We start from the raw sequence: 13,622 nt of genomic DNA, 5'->3' as shown, positions 1-13,622 counted from the left end.
AGATGGTCGGACTGAAGAACTGCAACAGGATTCTCCTGAACCAGTGAATGAAGTTCTTCAAAGATTCAAAGAGCAGCACAAAAACAGCATGAGGAAAAAGTATGAGAGATTATTTGAGGGACTGAAATTGTATCAGAATGAAACCCTCCTGAACAGGATCTACACACAGCTCTACATCATAGAGGGAGAGAGAGAAGGAGTGAATGAAGAACATGAGGTTTTACAGATGGAGAAAACAGCCAGAACAAAACACTCACAAGACACTCCGATCTACTGCAATGACATCTTTACAGCCTCACCTGGACCAGGATATAAGAAGAAGAAGAAGAAGAAGAAAGACCAAATCAAGACTGTTCTTACTAAAGGCATCGCTGGAATCGGAAAAACCGTCTCTGTGCAGAAGTTCATTCTGGACTGGGTCGAGGGAAAAGCCAATCAGGATGTAGATTTCATGTTTGTGCTTCCATTTCGAGAGCTGAACTTGATCCGAGATCATCAGTACAGTCTTCACAGACTTCTGCTGGACTTTCATCCTGAACTTCAAGATCTGGACTCAAAGATTTATGAGGAGTGTAAAGTTGTGTTCATCTTTGATGGTCTGGATGAAAGCAGAATCACACAGATGTTTTCAGATGATCAGAAAGTTTGTGATGTGACTGAGACTTCATCAGTGGGTGTGTTGATGTCAAACCTCATGAAAGGAGAACTGCTTCCCTCTGCTCTCATCTGGATCACCTCCAGACCAGCAGCAGCCAATCAGATCCCCTCCAAATACATCAACCGTCTGACAGAAATTCAGGGATTCAATGAGCCTCAGAAGGAGGAATATTTCAGGAAGAGAATCAGTGACCAGCATCAAGCCAGCAGAATCATCTCACACATCAGAAGAGCAAGAAGCCTCCACATCATGTGCCACATCCCCGTCTTCTGCTGGATCTCATCCACTGTGCTTCAGAAGATCCTGGAAGAAGATCTGAGTGCAGAAATCCCTCAAACTCTGACTGAAATGTACATCCACTTCCTGCTGATTCAGATCAACATGAGGAACCAGAAGTATGAAGAGAGAGATCCAGAGAAACTCCTGCAGTCCAACAGAGAAGTGATTGTGAAACTTGCTGAAGTGGCTTTCAAACAGCTGATGAAGGGCAATGTGATGTTCTATGAGGAGGACCTGATTGAGAGCGGCATAGACGTCACTGATGCCTCAGTGTATTCTGGGATTTGCACTGAGATCTTTAAGGAGGAATCTGTGATTCATCAGAGGAAAGTTTACAGCTTCATCCATCTGAGCTTTCAGGAGTTTCTGGCTGCTTTCGGTGTGTTTTATCATTATGTAATGAAAAATACTGACACATTGCAGTTTTTGGATGTAGTTTATAATCTGCATAAGGAAGCAGTAGATAAAGCCCTTGAGAGTAAAACTGGACACCTGGATCTGTTCCTGCGGTTTCTGCTGGGCGTCTCACTGGAGTCCAATCAGAGACTCTTACAGGATCTACTGACAGACACAGAGAACAGCTCAGAGAGCATCAGGAGAACCACACAGTACATTAAAGACAAGATCAAGAGTCTTAATGATAATGATGGACTGTATGTACATGCAATTAGTGAGCAACACAAACAAGTTAAAAAGCATCTCTCAGCTGGTCAATCCATCAATCTGTTCCTCTGTCTGCTGGAAGTGAAAGATCAGACTCTGTCCAGAGAGATTCAGGAGTTTCTGAAATCAGACAAACACTCAGAGAAGGAACTCTCTCCTGCTCACTGCTCAACAATCGCCTACATGCTTCAGATATCAGAGGAGCCGCTGGATGAGCTGGACCTCAAGAAATACAGCACATCAGATGAGGGGAGAAAAAGGCTGATACCAGCTGTGATCAACTGCAGAAAAGCTATGTGAGTGTGTCATGAATGCCTTTTCATTGTTTTATTTTGCTTGAGGTTCATTTATAATGTTAGTAAAGTTTTTGCTCAACAGTCATGCATTTGCAGAAAATTTTTTTCCAGTCTCAGTCTAACTTTTTAGTAAATGATTGCTGCTGTGAATGTCACGTAATTGCATGTCTCTTCTCATCACCCCATTTCACCACTACTACATGCTTTCATTCAGGTAAAGTAGGTGTTTAAATGCTTTTCTGGAGGCACTCATATGCAAATAACTACAACAATGCAACACCACAATGTAGAGGAAGTAGAAAAGAGTTCTTTTGGCAGCTCAGGGGAAATTTGAGTAATCTCATATATCCAAATACAATTCCACATGTCTAAATGCATTCAACAAACATGAAAGTCCTCAGATGAGTCTGAAATTTTGAGTTACCGTACTGAAAACATTTCTGCTAAGATAGAAAAGAAGTTTCAGAGAGAAAACATATAATGCAGCATAATAATGCAGCTGATGAAGAAAGTAATAGTAAACTAAAATATTTGTATTTAAGCAGTAAGGATTTAATCTCTAAAAAAAGTTAAAAAACAAACAAACAAACAAAAAAAAAGAGGATTGTTGAGAGGATTCTCCCAGACACATTATTCAAAACATTGTTACATTTTTCTGTGTATATATTTCAAGCACAGCAGAAGCTGAAGGAACAATCCAGAGCTCATCTGATCTCTGAACTTAAACATGAATGATAAAATGATCAGAGAATCTCCTGACACTCAGGGGATAATCTTGTGATTTAGGCTGGAATGTTAAAATATTTTGTTTCAGGTTCCTGAAGTCAGTCAACTGGCAACATCCAAACACATATTTAATGTTATTTCATCATTGTTTTTTTTTTTTATGTTAATCTTTTCTAGTCTTTCTGGCTGTAACCTCACTGCTCAGTGTTGTGAGAGTTTGTCATTAGTTCTTCAATCCTCAAACTCTGTCCTAAAAGAGCTGGATCTGAGTAACAATGACCTGCAGGATTCGGGAGTGAAGCTTATCTCTGATGGACTGACAAACTGTCAACTGCAGATACTAAGGTAGGTTTATTGAATAAGTGTATTGCATACAAATAAACAGTGGACATGCTTTTTCTACAGTGCATGAAAATAATGCACACTATTAAAATATTCAGTTAAGATTTAATTATTTCGAATGCAAACTGACTTATTTCATTATATATTACATGTTGTATCAGTTCTACATGATTTTTTAAAAGCAGTAAAAACACCCATTCCTTCAACCAAAGCAAGGAGTCTGCAGATGAGAGTTTTAAGCAAGCACTTGTGGAACAATGTTGTCCTGCACCTGAATTTGACATTACATTTTATATTGTTGTTTATCATATTCAACAACAGCATCAACTTGTTTTGTACACCATACGTTATTACGCACATGTGCAAAACTTTCAACCTGTTACAATGTTTACACGAACGGATTATAAAAAGTTCTGTTCTGAAATTTCAGTATTTCAGGGCATTTTTATTCTAATTGGGGTGTTTACATAAAACATGTTGATATACATTTACATTTAGTCATCTAGCAGATGCTTTTATCCAAAGCGACTTACAAATGAGGACAATGCAAGCAATCAGAATCAACAAAAGAGCAATGCAATGTAAGTGCTATGACAAGTCTCAGATTAGCTTAATGCATTATACGTAGCAATTTTATTTATATCGTAGACATTATGTTTAGTAAAAAAATTTTTAACTTTAAATCCAATTGTAATCGAAATACAATACCCAATGTAAACACACCAACTAAATGATGTTCACACAATTGTAGAAAGTTTGTGTTTTTGTAGATGATGAAACTGTTTTGATCCATCTTTAGGTTGTCTGGCTGTATGGTGACAGAGGAAGGCTGTGGTTATTTGTCTTCAGCTCTGAGTTCAAACCCCTCACACCTGAGAGAGCTGGATCTGAGCTACAATCACCCAGGAGAATCAGGAGTCCAGCTGCTCAAACACAAACTGGAGGATCCAAACTATAGACTGCAGAAACTCAAGTATGTCATACACTAATACTATCATACTAAATGTGTGTGAATGATGCAGATCTACTTTAATGTGTGTTTGTGTGTTTATAGTGTGGATCATGGAGGAGAGATCAGGATGACAGCAGGAATACGAAAATGTAGGTCCACACACACACACACACACACACACACACACACACACTTTTGTATGACTGTCATTGTGAGGACATTCATTTATATAATGCAGTCACCTTATAAATCACAACAAAATGAACTTTTACCTTAGCCTAATTCTAGTAAGCTTAATAAGCTTAAAGGGGTCATCGGATGCAAAACTAACTTTTATATGTTGTTTGAACATAAATGTGTGTTGGCAGTTTGTGAACACAACCACCCTACAATGATAAAAAAAAACACCCAGTGGATTTTTTTTAATCTTTAAAAGTAATATTGCCTTTTTAAAATCAGTTCATTCTTAGTTCGTTCATTTCTTGTGGGTGTGATAACACACAGACAGAGGCTGCTCCCACGATAGTTGATTGACATTAGCACCTCACCTTAGCCCCGTCCTCACTGAGCTCAAACAGTCCGAATACGATCGTCATTGTGTGACTCAGGTGCAGAGTGTTACGATATTAAAGTGTCTAGGAAATATACATAACATTAGAGATATTAAAACACTACTGGCGTGTGGAATGTGGTGGAAGGAAACATGACAGACAAGTTCTGAGAGAGAAATTTGACTGGAATTTTATTTTACAACAAGCCGTAGCCACGGAATCCAGTCAATGCAATTATATGTATGTGGACTATGTACAATGCAATAAATAAATAACGAAAGAAAGAAAGAAAATGGGAAAGAACTTAAGTGGCGCCAAAGAAAATAACAAAACATAACAAAACAATCCTTAACTAGTCCCTAAGCCTAACCAAAGAAAAATGCAGAAAACAAACCGAAATCTTCGCGCATGAGCGCCTAGATAACCTAACTAATAATAAAAATACAAGGGTTGGCGCTCACCTCTTACCTAGTGTGTATATACACAAAAACAGCTACGGGCAGAATGTATATCGCGATATACTAACCTGATGTTCCTTCCCAACATAGCTTTGCAGCTGAAAACTCTTATTATATTCTCATATAGTGATACACACGTAATACGAATAAGTTACCAAATATAAATATAATCACTTAAGCACATAGCACACTTCTCCAGGTAGATTACATTAAACAGGTAAAAACTCTCAAGGAGTATACAAAAACTCAGCACGCCGCATAACAGCTTGCTGCCGCAAGAGAGGGAGAGAGCAAGTGAAGGAACCCGCCATCTCTCTTAAACCAGCTGGACTGCCTCTGATTGGTTCTGGTGCTCCGCCCTAATGATGACTGACAGATGAGTCAGCCAGTCACAGCGACCTAGAGGTGGGATTAACAGAAAGAAAACTCAATGAACGCACAACACACGTGTAGTGCATCAGCGAGTAAAAGCATCAACATTCCCACGCCAGCGAAACGCACGTGGAACGTAACACCCTCCCCCTTAAGAACCAACTATATGTAGAAAAAAAAACTAACATATAGTTGTTCGAACGAATGTACTCAGACGCCGCAACAGGCAACTCTAGACAGTGCATCCGCGATCACGTTTTCTACGCCTTTCTTATGTTTGATAATTAAGTTATATCCCTGCATAATCAGAGACCAGCGCATCAAACGCTGATTCTGATTATACATGCGAGACAAGAAAACCAACGGATTGTGATCGGTAAACACTGTAACTGGGCTAATACTTGATCCAACATATACATCGAAATGTTGAAGGGCCATCAGCAACGCTAATGCCTCCTTCTCGATCGTCGAGTAGTTTAACTGGTGTTTGTTAAACTTACGAGAGAAATAACAGACGGGATGGTCAATACCATCTTTATCTCCTTGAATTAGCACAGCTCCAGCACCCACATAACTCGCATCCACATCGAGTTTAAAAGCAGAATCAAAGTCTGGAGCGGCCAAAACAGGTGCATTACACAGAAGATCTTTGACCGAGTTAAAAGCATGCTGACATTCAGCAGACCACAAAAACGTTTGCGATGGACTGAGGAGTGAAGTTAACGGCTGTGCAATCGTCGAAAAGTTTCTACAGAAACTGCGATAATAGCCGGCCATCCCTAGAAAACGACGAAGTTCTCGACGGGTGGTTGGAGCAGGGAATTCGGATATCGCAGTGACTTTCGCTTCGATTGGGCGCACTTGCCCCTGACCCACTTCCTTCCCCAGATACGTGATTGTAGCCTGACCGAATTCGCATTTAGCTAAATTCAAGGTCAACGAAGCTTTCTCTAATCGCTCGAAAACAGTTCTCAATAAAGAGATGTGCTCTGACCAGTCGGACGAGTAAACTACCAAATCATCAAGATATGCGTTACACTTAGGCACCCCGGACAGCACAAGATTTACGAGTCGCTGAAAAGTGGCCGGTGCGTTACGCATGCCGAAAGCCATCACAGAGTATTGCATGAAACTGTCGGGTGTCACGAAGGCGGAGATGTTAGAAGCACGAGCCGTAAGCGGTACCTGCCAATACCCTTTTAATAAATCTAATTTACTGACATAACGAGCCGAACCGATGTTGTCAATGCAATCTTCCATACGCGGCAATGGAAAACAATCTGGTACAGTTACGGCATTAACCTTACGATAGTCAGTACAAAACCGAGCAGTGCCGTCGCTCTTCGGTACCAATAAACACGGAGAACTCCAGGGACTGCAACTGGCTTGAGCCAATCCATGCTCTAACAAATACTCAACCTCTTTCCGCATAAGGTCTCTCTTCACTGAATTCATGCGGTACGCATGTTGCTTGATCGGAACAGCATCACCCACATTAATATCATGCTCTAAAACTGTGGTGCGAGAAGGTACATCATTCAATAAAGCAGGAAAATCATTGAGTAGCTGCACAATATCACATCCTTGTTGTTCAGTTAAATGCGATATAATAGATGTAAGGTCAAACATTACCTCAGAGTTCTTAAGTCGCGCACATTGCTGGTAAGTGTGACGTATAATTACTCCATCCTCGGGATCAGCGAGTTCAACGGCAGCGCATGCTACCGAAACAGGAGCAGGAGATGACATAGGAACAGCAGTTTCCTCTACCGGCGAAACATCAGGCTGGACAGCTCCTCTGCAATAAAAGGTCTTTAACATGTTCACGTGACACACACGAGTCTTTCGTTTTCTATCGGGCGTTCCGATTACGTAGTCTGTATTACTAATTTTTCTGACCACCTCATATGGTCCAGAAAACCGTGCTGATAACGCGGAGCCTACCATAGGCAGCAATACCAACACTTTGTCGCCCTTGTTAAAGGAACGCTGTACAGATTTACGATCAAAAAGACATTTCATTTTTCTCTGCGCAACTTCGAGTGACTCTTTTGCCACCGAACAAGCCTTATGTAATCGTTCACGGAACTTGCTCACATAGTCCAACACATTCAGTGATGGGCTAGACTCAAAAGACATCAGGTCCTCCTTAAGCATCTTCAAGGGTCCTCTGACAGTGTGTCCAAAGACTAACTCAGCAGGGCTAAATCCAAGACTCTCTTGAACTGACTCTCTGATCGCGAATAGGAGCAACGGTACACCCTCATCCCATTCCTTATTTGTCTCCATACAATACTTTCTGAGCATTGACTTAAACGTTTGATGAAAGCGTTCGAGCGCCCCCTGGCTTTCAGCGTGATAAGCACTTGCAATTCGATGAGTTATGTTTAAACTGGATAATACTTGAGTAAAAATCTTCGAAAGAAAATTAGTGCCTTGATCTGATTGCACAACTTTTGGTAACCCAAATGTAGAGAAGAATTTTACAAGGGCTCTAGTTACAACAGGCGCTGTAATTTTTCTCAAAGGAATTGCCTCAGGAAATCTAGTTGCAGTGCACATTATAGTCAACAGAAACTGGTTACCGGTCTTAGATTTAGGCAAAGGCCCAACACAGTCAACGATAACGTGTTCGAACGGTTCTCCTATCACTGGAATCGGCACGAGTGGAGCACTAGGAATTACCTGGTTCGGTTTACCAGTGATTTGACAGATGCGACAGGTACGACAGAAATGTGTAACATCAGTTTTTAATCGAGGCCAAAAGAAATGTCTTAAAACTCTGTAGTAAGTTTTCTTGACTCCTAAATGTCCTGACAGATCGTGATCGTGAGCTAGAGATAGAACTTGCTGTCTGTAACAGGTTGGAATCACAATCTGATACACGTTAGTCCATTCAGCATCATCAGAAACATCAGAGCACCACTTACGCATCAGTAAACCATTCTCAATAAAATAAGCAGTTTTCCTCTCTCGTGCTTTCTCCAATGATACAGCAGCGGCAATGCAATTTTGTAAACTCTCATCCTCCTGCTGAGCAGCAATAACTCTCTCGCGCGTCACACACGGCTGTACATCAGGAGTGTTTAAAACAGGCAAATTTTTAACAGTCTTATTCTCATCGGGTAACGTGTCACTAATAAAAACAGGTGCAATAAAAGATGTAGCTAAATCTTCAGCATCCGTCTTACGAGACTGTGCTCGCGTGACTACACAGACTGGAAAAGTTTCGGGAAAAGACTTTGCCAGTTCATCAGGCTGGTCCGACACAACAGGATTATTAAATACCTCCAGCAATGGCATGACTTTCCCACCGGCTAAATCATTGCCCAGAATGAACTGTACTCCACATACAGGCAAACTCTCACGAACAGCTACCTTCACAAAACCTGTACACAGTTCTGACTCTAGATGAATCCGGTGCAACGGGACTTGAACAAGACCCATCTCTATGCCCTGCACTAGGACATGACTGCCACAAAAGGTTTGATCAGAAAACGGCAGTACATCAGCACAAATAAATGACTGCATTGCCCCAGTGTCACGGAGCAGATTCACGGGTATTTGCTCCTCCGAGTTTCCTGTGACAGAAATTAACCCTTCCAGCAAAAAAGGTGCGTAACTGGAATCAGGTTTATCATTTCGCTCAGTTTCAACAGGATCAACTAATTCTACAAAGCCAACGCTTTTAGGCACAGAATTCGATTGTTTTCGTTTTAACACAAAACACTCTGCAATCAAATGACCGGGTTTGTGACAATAAAAACATTCACGGTCCTCTTTCGATTTCACAATAGCAATTTTCGGACGTGATGAATTATTCGAACTCACTTGAAGTGGCATAGCTCTCTCAGAACGTGCAGGAATAAAAACATTTTTATGTGTCAGTGTAAATTCGTCTGCAAGGACAGAAGCTTGTGATACCGATGTCACTTTCTGTTCGTTTAAATAAACGACAACACGCTCAGGTAAACAATTCTTGAATTCTTCTAAAAGAATTAACTCTCGAATGTCTTTAAAATCATTTACCTTACTCGAAGTGCACCATTTATCAAACAAGACGCTTTTCTCCCTCGCAAATTCAACAAAAGACTGAGTAGAATTCTTTCGATGACTTCTAAACCGTTGCCTATAGGCTTCGGGTACAAGCTCATAAGCGCGCAATATTGCAGCCTTCACTGCTTCATAATTCACGCTATCCTCTAAGGATAATGTAGCACAAACATCTTGAGCTTTACCAGTTAGTTTGCACTGTAACAGCAACGACCAGACCTCTTTAGGCCACTGAAGTGTGGACGCAATCCGCTCAAATACATTGAAATACGAGTCCACCTCTGTTTCTCGGAATTGTGGTACGAGAGAGATGTGTCTGCTAACCTCAAAAGTGTTCCCTGTCGAGCCAGCATCTGCAGACTTCGAGTACAAGGGTGATGTAACCGGGGCCGGTGTTCTTTTAGCTGCTATCTCAAGTTCACGCAGCTTAATCTGTGTTTCCGCTTCAATTTCAAGTCTGCGAATTTCAAGTCGGAACTTCATATCTGCCTCCAGCCGACGACTTTCTGCACGTTCACGTGCCTCTACCTGCACTCGCGCTAAGCGAACTTTTAGTCGCGCACCACTTCCAGACCCTTCCGAGCCTGGAGAAAAAGGATCGGAGGGCGGCAAAACAGCCTTGGCCTCGGAGACCTCCACCCCAGCAGTTTCGCTCCGCTCCTCCTCACCAGAGCGACCGTCAGCTACAGCGGTAACTTCACCAACACCTGCAGACAGCGTTAGAACACCTAATTGCACCAACCCCAAAGACACAGCTGACCTAATCTCTGATTTACGCAGCTGTCTCGAGACAGTGATTTGGTAATGAGCAGCGATACACAACAGATCCTCTTTTCTACATTTACAAAGCTTTTCCACTGAGGGTGAACCTACGAAAACGTCTAAATCAAAATCAGCCATGCTTAATCCTATTAAAATTATTAACCAAATTCCAAAACAGCCCATCCGCTAATCACTACCTTGCGAGCACTAATACTCTACAGAAAAAAGAACTGAACACGGTCCTTCCACCACGCACACCAGCAGTAATCAATATCTCGGGAAAAACATGAACATTAATATTTTTAGATATCAATATTTCATGTATCCCAGACGAGCCCCCATTTAATGTTACGATATTAAAGTGTCTAGGAAATATACATAACATTAGAGATATTAAAACACTACTGGCGTGTGGAATGTGGTGGAAGGAAACATGACAGACAAGTTCTGAGAGAGAAATTTGACTGGAATTTTATTTTACAACAAGCCGTAGCCACGGAATCCAGTCAATGCAATTATATGTATGTGGACTATGTACAATGCAATAAATAAATAACGAAAGAAAGAAAGAAAATGGGAAAGAACTTAAGTGGCGCCAAAGAAAATAACAAAACATAACAAAACAATCCTTAACTAGTCCCTAAGCCTAACCAAAGAAAAATGCAGAAAACAAACCGAAATCTTCGCGCATGAGCGCCTAGATAACCTAACTAATAATAAAAATACAAGGGTTGGCGCTCACCTCTTACCTAGTGTGTATATACACAAAAACAGCTACGGGCAGAATGTATATCGCGATATACTAACCTGATGTTCCTTCCCAACATAGCTTTGCAGCTGAAAACTCTTATTATATTCTCATATAGTGATACACACGTAATACGAATAAGTTACCAAATATAAATATAATCACTTAAGCACATAGCACACTTCTCCAGGTAGATTACATTAAACAGGTAAAAACTCTCAAGGAGTATACAAAAACTCAGCACGCCGCATAACAGCTTGCTGCCGCAAGAGAGGGAGAGAGCAAGTGAAGGAACCCGCCATCTCTCTTAAACCAGCTGGACTGCCTCTGATTGGTTCTGGTGCTCCGCCCTAATGATGACTGACAGATGAGTCAGCCAGTCACAGCGACCTAGAGGTGGGATTAACAGAAAGAAAACTCAATGAACGCACAACACACGTGTAGTGCATCAGCGAGTAAAAGCATCAACATTCCCACGCCAGCGAAACGCACGTGGAACGTAACAAGAGGAAGACTCTAATTGAGCGATTGAGGCGTTCTGTTGTTGGATGTAATAATGAACATAGCAGTCGTCATTTACTCCCGACATCTGAGCCGCTGAAGACACAGAGGTTTAATATTACTTTCGTTTTTAAAATGAAAAGTGCTGATCCCGATCTACATATGCGTCTATGTTCGTGTGAATCATTCCTGATGCAGCTTCACCCACAGCAGAAGTGAGTATAAGGTTTTTTTATGCATCTTTGCAAATGGCCTTTCTTAATAATGTGCTTGTTGGCTAAAGTAAACATCACTTCCCAGGCAGATAGGGGCGGGGCGAGCAGAGCACGTTTGCATTTAAAGGGCCATACAATAATATGAGTTGATGTTTTGCAGAGCTGATTTTGACAAGGTAAAAGGGTGTTTTTTTTACACTACTATTGAGAATTTTTAACCAAAGTATATTATGGACTTTTCATTAAGACCCAAAAGAATCATATGAACTTGTGGAAAATGGGCATCCGATGACCCCTTTAATCCTTAAGTCTTAACCCTCAATCAGCCTTTCAAAGGGTGTCAAAGTTCTTTTTGTGTTTAGATGCCTGTCATCTCACACTGGATCCAAACACAGCAAACACTCGACTCATTCTGTCTGATGGGAACAGGAAGGTGACAGATGTGTTTAAACACCAGCCGTATCCTGATCATCCAGAGAGGTTTGATGATCCTCAGGTTCTATGCAGAGAGAGTCTGACTGGACGCTGTTACTGGGAGGTTGAATGGAGTGGATTTGCTGAAATATCAGTCACATACAAAGGGATTTGCAGGAAAGTAGCAAAACGTGAGTGTTGGTTTGGATGGAATGACAAATCCTGGTGTCTGTACTGTAGTTATGAAAGTTTCACTCTCCGTCACAATATGAACTTCACTGATATACCTGCTGTTCATTCATCCTCTAAGAGAGTAGGAGTGTATCTGGACTGGTCAGCCGGATCTCTGTCCTTCTACAGCGTCTCTGACACACACACACTCGCACACTTACACACATTCAACACTACATTCACTGAACCACTCTATGCTGGATTCAGGGTTTATTTGAAGTCTTCAGTGTCTTTGTGTGAGATTACACAACAGACACACACTTACACACTTTCACTGAAAGACTCTATGCGGGATTTAAGGTTTACATGAAGTCCTTAAATCCAAAATCCTCTTTTTCTACATCTACATGTACACAAACCCCGTTTGGATAAGACCAGTTTTCTAAACAACACTTGAGTTACATTGCTTATTACATAATGTCTGATTTCATGTACAGATTCATACAGTACTAACAGCTTCATGTTTACTATAGTGTGTTGGGGGTCATGTGCTGTGAGAATGGCAGGTGGTGTGCTTGCATGCATCATGTATGGTGTACAGTATTTGTCTTTTATTATTTATTGATAGAATTGTAATTTATTATAAAAAATATATGTAAGTAAACTCTGAAATAGAACAGTCTGTTTATAATAAACTTGCAAAAGTGAGCAGAGAAATCTAGTAAGTATCTTACACTTACCTGATCTTGATATTAAAATAAGCAGTCTCCATTTATTAATTTTATCATTTTATTTTTTGTTTGCCATCCATTGGCAAATTAAAATGAAATAAAAGCCTGTTTTTGGGGTGCAAGATAAGCACACAAATGGTAGCTAAAGTAGGTCAAAAAATAGTTTTCTTTGACATCCTCCTAGGAAACTAGTCCTGTCTGAGTAGGACTGAAGTAATCAAAATCTTACATCATTTTAATTTTAAAACATTTTTTTAATAGTTTTGGTCATTCTATTTAATGTTTGTAGTCATCTGCACTTACTGAAATGTAATATATGACATATATGTCCCTATATTATACGTGCTGTTGTCAAATGTGTTTTTTTATATGAAGTATATTATTATTGCACATACACATCTTCAGGATATATGAAGTCCTTACTATATACTAAATACACATGTTAAAATTATTTTAAACACATTAAAAATTATAATATATGTAAAGTCCATATATGTAAACAATATATGTGTGCTTTATATATGCAAGTTTATGTAAAGAATATAATAAGCAAATATTCAGTATGCTGATATAGAATTTATACAGGTTTATACAATATTATACAATTAAACTTCACAATTAAAAAAACAAACAAAAAAAAACCCTATATCTATTAAACGTTATATTTGTGGTATAAAGGAGACTACAGGCTGTTAGAAATGCATATTGGTCAAGCTCCAGCACTTTTTCT

General features: G+C 40.2%; 1 protein-coding gene across 1 annotated transcript; it reads left to right on the top strand.

The window, feature by feature from the left end:
- LOC141336180 (NACHT, LRR and PYD domains-containing protein 3-like) lies at positions 1-12,869 on the top strand. The gene is made up of 5 exons (XM_073841718.1): positions 1-1,896; positions 2,800-2,967; positions 3,764-3,937; positions 4,019-4,065; positions 11,939-12,869. The coding sequence occupies exons 1-5, from the start codon at positions 89-91 to the stop codon at positions 12,529-12,531; spliced, it is 2,790 nt and encodes a 929-aa protein (XP_073697819.1). The 5' UTR covers positions 1-88; the 3' UTR covers positions 12,532-12,869.
- Positions 12,870-13,622: the final 753 nt, after the last annotated feature.

Source organism: Garra rufa, chromosome 6, assembly GCF_049309525.1.
Source record: "Garra rufa chromosome 6, GarRuf1.0, whole genome shotgun sequence".
Taxonomy (NCBI): domain Eukaryota; kingdom Metazoa; phylum Chordata; class Actinopteri; order Cypriniformes; family Cyprinidae; genus Garra; species Garra rufa.
The sequence above is the reverse complement of the archived record's forward strand: the minus strand, read 5'-3'. Positions and strand labels throughout refer to the sequence as shown.